Source organism: Vidua macroura, chromosome 2 (genome assembly GCF_024509145.1).
Source record: "Vidua macroura isolate BioBank_ID:100142 chromosome 2, ASM2450914v1, whole genome shotgun sequence".
Taxonomy (NCBI): domain Eukaryota; kingdom Metazoa; phylum Chordata; class Aves; order Passeriformes; family Viduidae; genus Vidua; species Vidua macroura.
The window spans coordinates 100,824,859-100,840,028 of NC_071572.1; the positions used below are offsets into that span (position 1 = coordinate 100,824,859).

The 15,170-nt window shown below is 38.9% G+C and overlaps 2 protein-coding genes across 2 annotated transcripts in view; one reads left to right on the plus strand and one right to left on the minus strand.

Annotated features, from left to right (window-relative positions):
• Positions 1 to 15,170, minus strand: part of GTF2F2 (general transcription factor IIF subunit 2) — a 79,256-nt gene that overhangs the window by 45,390 nt on the left and 18,696 nt on the right. The gene's annotated exons all lie outside the window — the stretch shown is intronic.
• Positions 6,757 to 8,137, plus strand: KCTD4 (potassium channel tetramerization domain containing 4). The gene has a single exon (XM_053970728.1). The coding sequence runs from the start codon at positions 6,907 to 6,909 to the stop codon at positions 7,678 to 7,680; it is 774 nt and encodes a 257-aa protein (XP_053826703.1). The 5' UTR covers positions 6,757 to 6,906; the 3' UTR covers positions 7,681 to 8,137.

The window sequence follows — 15,170 nt, forward strand, 5'->3', positions numbered from 1 at the left end:
TCCCCTGTCATGGTCAGGAACACCTTCCACTAGAGCAGGTTGCTCAAAGCCCCATCCAACCTGGCCTTTAACACTGCCAAGGTTAGGGAACCCACAACTTCTCTGGTATCTCATCCTCGATGTCTTGGCTAATATCCTCTTTTAATTACCACTGATCTAGATTTGACTTTTGCGGTCAAATCCAGTCAAAATGTTCCAATCCTTAATGTACAAGGCTGTATATAGTCTCCCAAACACCACCTTGCAGCTAAGCTTGTCTGCTGCCTAAGAACATCCACCGTCCAAAAACCAAGGCTTATGTCCACTTTCCCTGGACCCTCTTTGGGATTTTAACACATCCTTAGAGTCTAGCAGAATACACAAAGACACACGCAAACCTCCGGATGCAAGACTGTAGTATGGGAACACAGTTTTTATTCCCTTTGTAGCCTAATTAGACCTCCTTCACCAAACTCAAATTCAGAGACTTGGGTCTGTCTTCAACTGTTGCAAGACCAGAGATGCAATGAAAAGATATCCAAAATGCTACACATCTGCCTTGATATTTCCATAGTCACATCAGCCTAGAAGGTAATGAATGAGTAAAGCATGGAAGTTGTAGTTAGTTCCCTGTTAAAAACTCCTACTCAAGGAAGATAGTACAAAATAAACAAATAGGTCTGAAGGACTAGCTAAGACCAGTGATGAGAAGGGAAAATAAGACATTTCCCAAGAGTCTCACACTCTCAAATGCCCAACCATGTGCTGGCAGATACAAAGACCCTCTTAGTGCAGCTCCAGACAGGCTCCTCCACAGAACCCGTACGTTCATCATTAGCTGCCAAAAGCATGCTCACCCTGAACTCTCTGCCTGAATGCCCTGGTGCCAATTCATAAAGCAATTTCAACTATTGTCTCAGGGAGATGATAGATATGCTGGGGAAACACAGATTCCAGCTTGGAATCCTGCTGACAATCCAAGAACAGAATATGGTTGAAACACTTAAGCTAATGTTAATAAACAGGCAGGAGAGAAATTTACTGGAATTGTGCAGTAGATGGTCTGAAAGGGATTGGCTTCTTGTAGTTTTTAGAGAGAGAGAGAGAGATGGACTGGCTTGGAGATTTTAATGTATTAATCTTCTAGTCTGACTGCACTCAGCTTTGATTTCCAGACACTGTCTTGTTGGACCATTGACTGCTAAGCTGAAGAGCCTGCTAGGAAAGCATTTCTGCCCATCCAAGCACTTATGTAGTCTCCACCTTTATCAAGCCTAATAAAAATAAATCATGTTTTTTTGAACCTTCCATTATGCCAATTCTTCAGCTTCTTAATTGTTCTTATTGGCCTGAGAAAGTCCAGTTCATGTATGTCTCTCCTGAGATACTCTCTCTCACAGCTAGACTTGACAGCATGTGGGTCAGGTTCTGGAGCTTGCCAACTCCTCTGCCTTGTGAGCAGTGCCAAGGAAAAAGGCAGAAAAAGACCGCACCTAGGATGCATGGTTCTCAGGCAGCAGGAAAAAGGAGATGAAAGTGCAGTGGGCACATGTGCCTCCAGATGCTCAGCTGTTAGAAGATGGGCTGTTGCTTCCCAGTTGTCATGGTTCAACCCCAGCCAGCAACCAAGCTTCATGCAGCCACTCACTGCCCCACCAGCACTGATCCCACCAGGATCAGGGAGAGAATCAGAAGGGTAAAAGCTGGAAAACTCATGGGCTGGGATAAAGACAGGGCTATATCACATATAACAGTTACTTGGAAGAAAAATGCCATCACTCCAAATGTCCTCCCTCTTTCTCCTTCTTCTCCCACTTGATATACTGTGCATGGTATCACACGGTCTGGAACATTTCGTCGGTTTGGGTCACCTGTCCTGGCTCTGTCTCCTCCCAACCTTCCATGCACCCCTAACTTCCTCACTAGCATGTCAGTACAAAAAGCAGAAAAGGCCTTGGCTCTGTGTAATCCTTGCTCAGCAATAACAAAAACATCTCTGTATTATCAACCCAGTGTTCAGAACAAATCCGAAACCCAGCCCCATACCAGGTACCGTGAAGAAAGTTAACTCTTCCCCCGCTAAAACCAGCACACCAGCATCCAAGTCAGAAGTCCTGGTAAGCTCACACTGCTCACTTAAACCACCGTGCAGCTTCCCAGGCTTTTGCATGTGTTGGCTGGACATGGAACAGCCCCTTCCTTCACTAGACCTCAGCTCTGCTCTTACAGACCAAAGGCATTTTGCGGCACCTCTCTTGCTGCAAAGCTGCTGCCCTTCTCAGACCGTCCTTCCCTGGCAGCTATGCAGCTACGGAACAGGCTCTCCAGGTCTTCACTTGGCATTCCTGTATTTAGGCATCCAGTGATACATTCTATGCTTGTTTTACTGCCACTCCACAGAACTCTTGCTCAGCTGTCAATGACCTGTTATACATAGATCAGAACCTCTGCCCTAACTCTCCTGCAAACATAAATACTGCAAGCTCTGTCTACAGTGTATTCCTGGGCATATAAACTTTGTATTTGGTGATAATAAAATGTTATCCTAACCAACTATCCAAATCCTTCTGCATCATCAATGTATCACCTTACCGACTACACTCTCAGGTGTATCATCTCCAAAACCATTAGCAACTACCTCCTCGATCACTCACTAGAAAAAAATTGGACCAAGAACCAAATCACAGCAACATCTGAGTGATAATTTTCTGCTTAACATTTGACAGTTTGAAGCCTGCAGGTTAAGTTCTGTATAGCTAAATGATAGGGAAACTAATGCAGTATATATTCTACTACAAAATGGCAAATGAAACATACTGAAGGATTTATCAGAAAAAAGCATCACTTGCTTTGCTGAACAAATTCTAATTTAAGAAAAGGGCAAAAAAAATTGGCACCACCCATTTTCTCTCCACACATTGATTAGCATTATATTACCCTCCCTTAATTTTTAACTGATTGATTTCCAAGTCAGATATTTTATCATTTTTCATACAGTACCTTTTCATATTTAAATACCTGTCTCCTCTAATTCATCTTTCATATATTGGCACAGCATTTGCTTTTCCAGTCTTGTAGAATTGCAGTGCTCAAAAATTATTAAAAATATCAACAGCAACTTTGACAGTTTCTTAGACAGCCTTTTAGAAACTCTTGAATGCAAATTGTTCAGACTTGCTGGTTTGAAAATCTTTAATTTTAATTACTATGCAGAGCCTGTCTTCAACAGCTGTTAATCAACATCTGGAGATACTTTTGAAATGAGAATTTCTATGCTATGAACACTGTGTGACAGGAGCTACTGAATGGTCTAAATGTCCAACAACCTGGCCAATTTTCTGTGTTATGACATTAAATGTCTAGCAAACTGCCTCAATAACCCTAACAGATTGCATTAACATGGCTTCCTAATCTAAATTTCTCTCCCTCCTATAGCTGAGAATTTTCCTTATATTCTTTTGTACTCTAATAAAAAAATTGGTTTCTGTAACCCAGGTTATTTTCTCTGACAGCAGACTGTCGGTAAAGCTGATCTTTGGATAGGCAAGTGAGCTGAACCACTGGTAAAGCACCAACTTTTCCATGTTGTATTCTGGTCCTGAATCCTCAGCTCCATGGCATGCTCAAGCTTACAGACTAGGAGATTCAGGAAGAGGGTTGAAGTTGAGTGAGAGTGAACTTATTTTCCAAAAGGAAATATGTAGGGCAGAAGGAGGGGAAGATGTCTAGCCCCCTCCTCCCAAGTTTTGTTCTTCTGTGTAGCTGCTAGATACCAGCACTGAATTTTCACTGTCTCCACGACAGCTTGTCTGAGTGAAAACCTGGAAATCTTTGTGGATTGCCCTTCTGCTGCAACCCAAAGTGTGTGTAACTTAGGAAGGGAATACTACTACTATAGGCACTCTCCTAAGTGTGCACAAGGGTGCTCAGTGTACTTCCTGACTTAATCTGAAACCAAACAATATCCTTTCAATTGCTGGATTCCAGCACTATTCCCTACTTCAACGGCAAACCCAACATACAGGTAACACTAATAATTCGTGAAGCAGCAGTCGTTTCAGGATTGCTATTCCACACTGTAAGCAGAACACTTCAGCTGGACAGGGCAGAAACAATTCACTAGTAGCAGGGGAAAGCACCCAGCAGCAAGCTACTCCATTTCAATCCTAGTGGGAAGCAAGATCTGGGATGCACTTGGCACATCTCAGCTATCACAGACTGACTGGTACACAACACAAAAGACTTTCGGAGGACAAAAATGGTCAAAGTCTCTAACTTGATTGCAAGAAATACTTCTATATCTTTGGCAAAATGAACTTTTGGATGGTCTTTCAGTGCATGGACAAAAGGACAGAAAAAAAGAAATCCAGCACAGCTACACCTTCAAAAAACAGTAAGTTATATGAAATCACCCCATTAAAATTACATGCACTACAATACCATATGTATCACAAGTGCATAGGAAGAATGAAGGCTTTTTGGGAAAGTCTTGTAGTATGGCACAGAAAGTGCAAAATTTTCACTGAGAAATGCCAGGCTTTAGTTTTGTTTTACAGATGACTGTCAGCTGCAGTGAAATAAAGCTACATGGGTTTGTGGGGATGAAAATTTTACAGCAGCTCTAAATTTTTCAAGTCTCAAAGGTTTAAGTGTAAATATTCATGAACTCCACAGAGTATATTTTCCACACCAAATCCATTCTGAATATTTTATCATACAAACCACTAAAATGATTTTGCATGATCTTTTAAAGAATACTTACTTGTTCACAAAAGTGGAAAATATCAACTGCAAGTGTGAGAACATTGAGAAGATGATGAAAAGAGAATACACACTGTTCTATAAATTCTGTCTATTAAAATGCAGACAGTTTTACTGGACATGGAAAATTTCTTGTTTTTACAAATCCCTTCTCTCCTTGGAAATCCCTGGTTACTTGTACCAGGATGCTTCTAGCTCAGCTTCAAATTATTTCAAGTTCACTGTATGAGATGAAAGCACCACCAACCATTCTCCTAAGGTTAAAAAGACAATAAGATGCTTCAATATTTTAGTTATGCATGATCTAAGCACATTACGTGAATTTTCCATTACTTGACAATAAAGTAAATTTTAATGGATATCTCCTGTAATGGAAAATAAATCTTAAGTGAAAGTAATTGGCTTTTTCATTTTCTCAATTACTAATTCTGTAACTTGAACTTGAAAAACTTAGTAATTAGTGAAAGGAGTTAATCTTGAAAAAAAGTCCAAATGTTTAAAAATTAGAAACTGATTGAAATCTCTGACTGAAGTTATGTTAAACATATCCATAGTATCAAAGGGTTAAAAATAAAACCATTACTAATTCCCAGTAAATCAAACCTAATTAATAATACCTGCTTAATATATCATATACAACAGTAGAAAAAATCAGCCTATCAGGGATATGCTAGGGATAGGATACCCTGGCAAGGAGAAGAGTGAGAGAAAAACATTTATTTTCACTAGAGTCAGTTACCAAATAATAAAATAGTATATTGATTACTCAGTGGTATCAAAAAACAACCTTACTGACAGCGGGAGCAGTAGGAATAAGATACTTAGAAATAGAGCAGAAGAATTTACAGAAAAATAATCTGCCTTTCCACTGCTAGTCAGATAAAGCAGGACACATCTATCTGTAAAGTGAAAAATACATATTGAAACAGATGGACCCTCCTCTTCTCCAGGTCTAACCCAAGGAAAGCCTTTGCTCCCACCCGTGCTGGGGAATGTGTGCAGTGGCTCCCATCTGTCCACTCCCCAAGGAAACGCCCAATAGAGATGTGTGGAGAGCTTTTCCTTTCCTGCTCCAAACTGCATATGTTTAAAGGGGAAATCTTCCTCTAAGAGGCAACTGGGAGGCTCAAAGTACAGGAGAAAAGATAGGCATTTGATTTCAGTGTGCTGTGCCGATGTCTCTGCCTCCCTGTACCCCAGTGTTGCTAAGCTATGGTGTTATGTGATGTTCAAAGCTATCTGTAGGCACACAAGCCCTTTGTTCCACAGGACAGCTGAGTTTTTCTATCGAGAAAGAACCAACTGATGCTAGACAGTCTTGGTGACTTAAAAACCATCACCAATATAAATGGTAAATCCTCCCTGTAAAACTGTTTTTGTCTATGGCACACAGGAAGGCAAAAAGCAAAACCTAATCAGGCTGCTGATCTTGTGGTGGTGAGGATAGACCCTTTGACTGCAAATAAAAGCTTTTGCCACAAACTTAGAACAGTCAGACCAACAAGTCCTTAGCACCACTTCCAAGGTATCTCCTGTGGAAACATCTTACTGCTGCACACATGCCCAATAAATGAGTGACATGCATAGGCACACATTCCACAGATGACACCCCCCTTATACACACAGGGACACCTTTTGTTTCTCTGTTGTTCTGCTGTATGCATCAGGTACTGTAATCAGTACTAAAAAACAATGTGAAAAAACAGGCTTTGTGAAAATAAAAATCCTTGAAACACAAATGAAGCTGTTTTAACACCATAAGCACAATATACGATTTGGCCAGCTGGCACTACAAATACATCTTCAATTATTAAAAATAGGTTGCCATTTAGTATAGCAGTACGTATTTCTGAGCAGAACCCCTTAAGCTATGCAAACTACTTAGACTTAAGGGAAAGAAATAAAACAAACAGTTGTTATACGCTTCTTCCCTTACACAGTTAAATGCAAATTCTCTCTTACAGTCATATTCCTGCTATCTCCCTGCACACACAGCTGATACGCCACCTACTGCAAAGCCAAGCTGACAGTCGGAGCAATGCGAGCAGCATTTCCATTCCAACATCGAGCTGGAGCTGAATAAAGGTGCTTTTTAATAAGAAACAGCCTCTTTGCAAGCTGACAAGAGCAAAGCAGGATAGCTGTATTGTTGTCCTAGCTTCAATAATGGAGAGAAAAGCAAGCAGGAGAGAAAACGAATGCGAAGAAAAAAACAGCAACTCTGAAAGCTCCGAGCTAGACAAGGACTATAAAACATCTCTGATTACTCTGAATGTCGGTGGTTATCTATATATCACACAAAAACAGACATTAACCAAGTATCCAGATTCTTTTCTGGAGGGGATCATAAATGGAAGAATAATGTGCCCATTTGATGCAGACGGTCATTACTTCATAGACAGAGATGGACTCCTTTTCAGACACATCCTCAACTTCCTACGGAACGGAGAACTTCTTCTACCAGAGGGGTTTCGAGAAAATCAACTTTTGGCACAAGAAGCCGAATTCTTCCAGCTTAAGGTACTCTCAGAGGCAGTGAAATCAAGGTGGGAGAAGGAACAGCTAGCATCCCGAGAGACTACTTTCCTGGAAATAACTGACAGCCACGACCGTTCACAAGGACTTAGAATCTTTTGTAATGCTCCTGAATTCATTGCAAAAATAAAATCCAGAATTGTACTGGTGTCCAAAAGCAGGCTGGATGGATTTCCAGAGGAGTTTTCAGTATCTTCAAATATTATTCAATTCAAGTACTTCATAAAGTCTGAAAACGGTACACGACTGGTACTGAAGGAGGACAACACCTTTGTCTGCACCCTGGAAACTCTTAAATTTGAGGCTATAATGACAGCTTTAAAATGTGGATTTAGACTGCTGACCAGTCTGGACTGTTCAAGAGGGTCGATTGTTCACAGTGATGCCCTGCATTTTATCAAGTAATCACAAAGGCAAAGGAAACGAGCACACAGCCAGTAAACCTCCTTGAGCTGCAGCCTCCTGGCATCACAAATAATGCATCTAACTAGCCCTGTACCACAGAGCTCAGCTGCTAATCAACTGATGTGAGCTAATGGTATGTAAATCTCATAATGACATCTATCTCTGGCTTACTTAAGCTGAATGAAAATTTTATGCCTGAATTTAACAAGAATTATCTGCTAACATTGTAAACACAGATGGAATGCTTTATGCTCTTTGTAATATGTTTTCTCAATGCTGTTTTTCAACCAGAGAGTCTAGCTGAATTTTTGTGTACCTGTGTGATGAACGTGCATATACCTAACTGCTCTGCTGAACAGCAGTGAGAGTGTTTTCAGATAATAAGCAGGCTTAAAGTATGTTTTGCTTATAACAAATTCAGAATGGATTTTAACTGGAATAAATGATTTTGACTGTTCATTATTGTTTATGGTAATCTATTTTATTGAATTTGCAAAAGACAAGATTGCAAGAGAGTTTAAAATAACCAACTTAATTTTTAAGTTAAATGGTTTCTCAACTCAACCCCAAATTTATACCATATTGCTACACTAATGTTGCCAGAAACATGTAAACCAACAAAATAATGCTGGGGGAGATTAATTTTATTATAGGAATTGGGTCCAATCTGCACAGAATATTAAATTTTCTAATCATACATACATACCAAATAGCTAACAAAAGTATTTGACATTAAATTTAGTGTAACAGGTTTCCGGTACTGGCATCCTACAATGCCACAGTCAGTATTTCCTAGCAATCATTTGTGCTCATAAGGACAGGCAATGAACAGAGCCTTTGCTTTGCACAGTGGTTTACTAAATGCAATGAGTACTATCAGTTCTGAACAGATCACCTGCTGGCATTAAAGACGATTCACTCTATAAGTAATGGAATAAATATCTTCATTCTCATCTCCACTATTTATAAAATCTTTTAATTTATATTTTAAACACAGTTTTAGTAGTCTCTATAGAACAACTGTAACTAATTTAAACACAAGTATTACAAACCAGTCACTTCACAAAAGCAAGCTGAAAAATCATCACAAAAGGCAAGAAGAAGCAGCACTAACTCTAAGCATTGTTTATCATTTAAACCAATCATCATTCAAAGCTTATATGAACCCAAAATTCAAGTAAAATGCTTACAAAGAAAGAAGGAAAAAAAACAACTAAGTAGTCTCCCAAAACATTGATTTTATACAGGAAAAAAATAATGTCAACAAAAGGCAGTACAATCTATACTAGAAGTGACAACCAAGGAAAACAGCTAACAGAAGACAGGCTGAGAATAGTTGTGGTTTGGATTTTAGGGGGAACAAATCAATCCTTAGTATCAAGGGCTGAGAATACAAATGCAAGGTCCACTTATCCCTCAACATGAAACTCTTTTTCACTTTTAATATACAACAGGTGTTGTTAACTAGGTCCCTTGCTAGAGATGAATTAATACAGTAATGCTGCATCTCCAGACCAGGAAGCAATGACTGAAACATATTCCAATACGATTTTATCAAATGGGGGAATTCAACCTCTCCAGAATACTCCATCAGAATGAATACACTGTCTAGAAATCATGATGCTTTCTATCTAGTCCTCCTGTTACAGACTTACAGTTCACAAAAAATGTGGTTCGATAAAAAATATAGTTCTAAGTGGAACTTTTCCAGACTCTAATGTTTAAAAATCAGATTACTTTACATTTTAGGCACACAAGCTGAAGAACTGTCCATGTATCCCAAAATGTCTCTGAATTTGTCCAAATGCATTAATTATACACACACAAAAGATACATAGTAAAATACTATTGTTTACATATGCCACCAGCATGTGTCATCTTCTCTCCTCCCCCTCCAAGCTATTTTCAAAATGAGGTATTAAAAAAATCCTCATTAACCACTAATCTTATGCTTATAAGAATCTGTAGGACTTCTGTGAAAAGCTTCCCTAAAAGAAATACAAAATCCTGTTGATCTTCTAGGACAAGAACTAGAAACACAATCACACAGAACAATTACACGAAAAGCCCTTTGTAGATAAAATTCTCTACATGAACAAGATAAAGTGGCAAGACAATCTAAAAAAGCTCCATAATGAATCCACAAGTTTTAAAGCAGCATGCTCACAGTGCTGTCAAATACACAGCCTGCATCAGCACAAAGTCTGGAGGAGGCTGTAGCTCCTGGGATGTCAATCCATTTGCACTTAAGCACTTTTGATTACAACCTTCATTTGTCCTGAATCTTTGACTAAAATTTAAAATGTAATTGCAGCTGAAAAGAAGGAAGGCAAAAACCAATTTTTATTTCAAACAATTAATATATGTTAATTAAAATATGTTGTGGTTGCTCGCCTTTCAGTTAGGCTCTTAGGATGCCAACCACCAAGAAATCAATTGTTAGCACTCCCCTATCAGAAGGCAGCACCAGTTTTTTATTGGAGCATGACTTTTGCTCATGAAAAATCAGTAGAGAATTTGATGGGTCTGCATTTATTGTAGAAAATATTTTCAGAATATAAGTTATTCATAAGCTGATAACCAAAGGTAACGTGGAAACCATCTGAAGCATCTTCTAAGAATATTCTATAGCTATTCATGAAAGATTTATTTGCCAGGCTTTTGATTCAGAGTATCTACTGCCCTCTCAACCTATGAAAGAGAACTTGGGAAAAAAAAAAAAAGGTTTTTTTTAAGTGAAAAATGTACTTCTCTAATCATTATTAAAATAAATACCTGTGTTGTTTGGTTGGTTTATTGCAGGTTGGTTTGTTTGTTTGTGTAAAATTCAATGATTCATTACCTTATGTAACTTTAACTGGATTTTTTGTATCTTTCTGTGTAAGTAGCATTGACATCTATGGCACACATGTAAAGTCATCTGCTGCAACACTAACTTCAATCTTGTTTATTTCCCCTTTTCCATGAGCAGTGATGCATTTCTGCAAGTGTCAGGGTTTGAAATTTTTACATGCTACCTCTGATTGAAGGCACCTCAGCTCTTTGAATTACACAGCAGAAAGGAACATGGAGGTAAAAAATTTAATTCCCTTCCCTATTCAGACTAAAGAAATCCACAACTGTCTTGAATCATGCCATATCAGCTACAATTAGACACTTCAAACTAGATATAAACTTGAGCAATTTTTCAGGGTGGGAGTGTCTTGTTTTGGTATACGAACAAAAAAGCATATAAAATCCTCAATACTATGAATAATGTTTCCTTTGTACTCCATAAACATATTAAATATAACATAAATATATTTTGCATATGTTCAGTCAGGTAGATACTTGTGTTCCAATACAGTATGATGAGACAGAAAAAGTACCCAGTTATGCATCAGCTACCTTTTCTGTCTTTTCTTTAAAGCTGGAAATTTCATATTCAATAACTACTATGACAATACGAAAACTTCAAAACCAAGGGCTTAAGTCAGAAATACCCACAGTTGTTCTAACAACATTAACATTACTCAGTATACTACTTAGTATATGATGTGCAGGCAAAATATTTCTATTCTCCTTTCTCTCATTAAGACTTGGATCACAACAAACTTATCAGAACTGCCCTACAAATATCAGGAAGGAATGACAATTACCATAATTTCCCTGATGATCTTCAACTGCTCCGGTAGGAGTAAGAAGGAACTTCCCTCAATTTCCCCAAGGAGGCACTTAACCTGCTCCCAGGCTTGATCAGCTCTGCTTGCCTCCCTGCCTATTTTGTCAGATGGGAAAAGGGGTCACCAAGCAGAAAAGACAGAGGCAACTGAAGGCAGGACTAAATTCCATAGACTACAAAAAAATTTTTTTTGCCCCTATTAATTTCTTGAATGACTACCCATGGAAAAATATAAATAGCTGCCAAACTGACCAAAATATTGACATCTGGATGCCCACCTTTCTTCAGTGGTGGAGGAGAAGCCAAGGACTCTATCATACTTGGCAGTACACTGGCATAGGTGCCAACTATATGGATTTCTACTGAGAACAAAACCTACAAGTGGCTGCACTATGTCCGACTAAGGCCTGTTTTAGCCCAGTTTTCCCTGGTGACTGAGAACTGTTTCTAAACCCAGACACTCCACATGTCTGGGAGAACTCCCATTTTTGATCCTTTGACCCTCACATTCTTTCCCTTGTCTTGCTCTCTCCTCCTATCAAACAACTATTTTTCTTTTCTGTTTCACCATACCCCTTCCTTTCATCAGGCCAGTTGTGGGGCTTTGTCAGGGATACTTAGGAAAGAATAACATATACATATACAATGCCTGCTCAAAGTATTTCTTCAGTCTCTAACCACTTACTGTCCAATGACATCTAGATTTAGATGTGATTTCTAGAAGGAGTCTTGATGCTGTGAAATACGGAGGCTGCACAAGAAGCTCAAATTGCAGTTCCCATTCTGTACCTTCAGTACTGACTCACCCACTGACCAGTGTTTCACAGCCTCATAATTGTACTACTGGTATTTTCAAAAGCTCATGTCTTATTTTTAATTTTTTGCATTTGTACCTATTACAACTGTTTAAGTGACAACATGTCACTTCTTTTCTACAGTAGGTAAAAATCACATCATTTGCAGAAAATCAGTAGCATTGTTATTTTCACTTCTTAAAAGCATTACAAGGTAAGACGAGAAGAGGTTAAGAAAATTATCTTCCTCCACTCCTCATTAGTATACAAGCAGAATAAGGGCAGGCAACAAATAATACAATTTAATAAGAGCAGTGTCTAATCCATTCATTTATTTGTGTAGAAGGGTCATGTTGCCCTAATGCTACCGACTGATAAATCAGGATTGGGGATGAAGAGCGCAAGTTCACTTGGATCTGTGACAAAATAAATACTATTTTCCTAGGCTGGATCATCTTTGCAAAATAACTATTACATAAACCCAACATTGTCTGCTGCCCTGCAACACAGGGTAGATTGACAGGAAAGTGACTACTAGTTAAAAAAATGAAGGAATCCTTATATGAAGAGAGAGGCTTGCATAATTTACTGTGTTGATACAAAATCAATAAGTAAACCACAAGAAATTTAGGATCAGAAAAAATAACATTTTGGGGTTTATTTACATTTGAACGATACATTCTGTAACTCCTATGTATTGGCATATCACAGAGAACATTGTCTCAGAACACTGCCTCTGTAAATCATCATCATTCCCAACAAAATGCCAGAAAACAAGCAGTACGGCAAGAACTGGGGAAGGTAGGAGGAAGATATATGATGACACCTGAGGAACGCGGATGAGCAAGCACTCCGAAAAAGAAACTGCAGTTGCCTTTCCTTCTGAAATTGCATAATATTCTGTAGAACTAGACAGTTGATTTCTTTTCCCAAAAATGTTTGCAGTAGGAGTACCACATACAGCTAATGCAACAGTCTCTCAAGAAGCTGTTTCTATCTGTGCTGTTCAAAGCTGGTACAATAATTATAGCTGTAAACAGCAGCTACTCATTTAAAACACCATTACAATATGATGATATACAAGCTCAACATCCTAGGATTTCAAAACCAAGTTGTTAGAAGATGACTCCTATAAATTGAGTCATTCTGAATGTCTGTAAGCTTCTCCTGGTAATGCTAAAAATTACAATACTGCCTTGTTCACTGGTGGTGTGACTTTAGGGGACATAACCTCGGTTTACACATAGTTCATGAAAGCCATCATCTTTCTGGACATTAAAGGGGGATTCCACTAGTTCCACTCCAAGCATTATTTCAGTTTTGTACTGAAATAGTACGGTTTTGTACTCTGTGCTTTTCCAGAATACATCTTTTTTTAACTTTGACACCACCAAACTTTCAGGGACAGCTTTGTTCCAGGTACGGAAAGCCTGCTCTAACCAAAGCACAAAGTCTCCTTGATCACAGCTCCTGAAGAGAGATTTGGCATCCTGTGTGAGGGGGTGGCACTTTACCAGCAACAGAAACACATCAAGGAGATGAGAATTCAGACTTAAAAACCCAAGGCTGCTTGCTGGGGAAATGCCCCAGGAAGATGAAGTTCCAAGGGGCTTCCTAGAGTCTGGAGTCTGATGCTCAGGGAAGTCAGCAGTGCTGGACTTCCCCAACTGTGAGAATGGGGAGGGATAAGTGTGGTGAGAGGGCCTATGAGCACTATGAGATGAAGAGGAAGGGACTCAGTGTCACTCACTGTCAGCTGAGGGTCTTGGTTTTGTGATGAAGACAGATTCACACAGTGCAACACTGACGTTCTACAATACAAGTAATGTCTAATAATCCTGAAATTAATAAATCAATAATGGAGGAAAAATCTTACAAAATTCTCTTTTTACTTTTCATATGCCAGCTTTCAAAGAGGCAATTTTCTTTATTGTAGCAGAAGTCAGAGGAATTAACTTTTTTTAAAATTTGTTAATAGAAAACTTCAAGCTACAAATCTCCTGCTGCAGCTCCACAGAAAGCTATTTGTTAGCTGCTAGGAGATTCCTGATTTTGTACCATAGCGAACAGATAAAGTGGAAAGAAAAACCAGGTCAGAGGTGGATACAGACTCTCAATCAGGAAGAAAAAATAAGCAAACAAACTAGCAATGAACAGGCTAAGCATGAAAAAATGTAAACAGAACAAGCAACTGTTACACCAAACCCAGTCATTTATTGCCTCTCTACTACTTAAGTAAGGCCTTTGGCAAGTATTAGGGATAAAGCAGTACATTTTCTCAGTGCTGAAACTGGTAGTCTCAGAGGAGACAAATGAAAGGTCCTGCCAGCCAGGGTGATAAGAATCAGCTAAAGAGAGGAAAAGGTACTCTTGAGGTTAGAAGTCTTATCAATACTAACATTATCTAAGGTCTGCAGCACTGCCAGGTCTCGTGACATTTCCAACACATTTTCTAAAAAGAACAGCAAATAAAGTTCTTTCCCAATAGGGCAAGAAATCTAACATGTAGGCCATCTTATGCCTTCCCATATGACAATAAAAGTCCACTTCTGTAACTTTTCTGCCACGTCAAGATTATGATTTCTGAGTTTGCCCATAGAGTTCCCTCATTTTATTCACTTTGAAATTGACTCCTGCATGCCTTACATCTGTTACATGTCAGTCTTCTACTGGCCAAGACAGAAAACATTTGATTTTCCTCTGCCCCTTTGATCCATCATTCAAGGCTCTGAATTTGCAATACTCCAAAAATCTGAACCCATCAAATGTGATCAAACCCATCAAATGCTAGTATGTGGGTGAACTGCAACAACCAGCAAAATACCTCACAGAAGACAAACACAATTTGTGAAGTAATGATCTGCAATGCCCACATGGCTAAGATTCCTGGGATTCCTCAAGAGTCATAAGGAAAACCAAGAACACTGGTACAAGCCAAAAAACACACTTCTGTTTATTCAGTACTTCCACAAGCTGGACATGGACATCATGGAAGGACAAAATACGGTCATGGGATTAACTCCCATTGTTTTGTA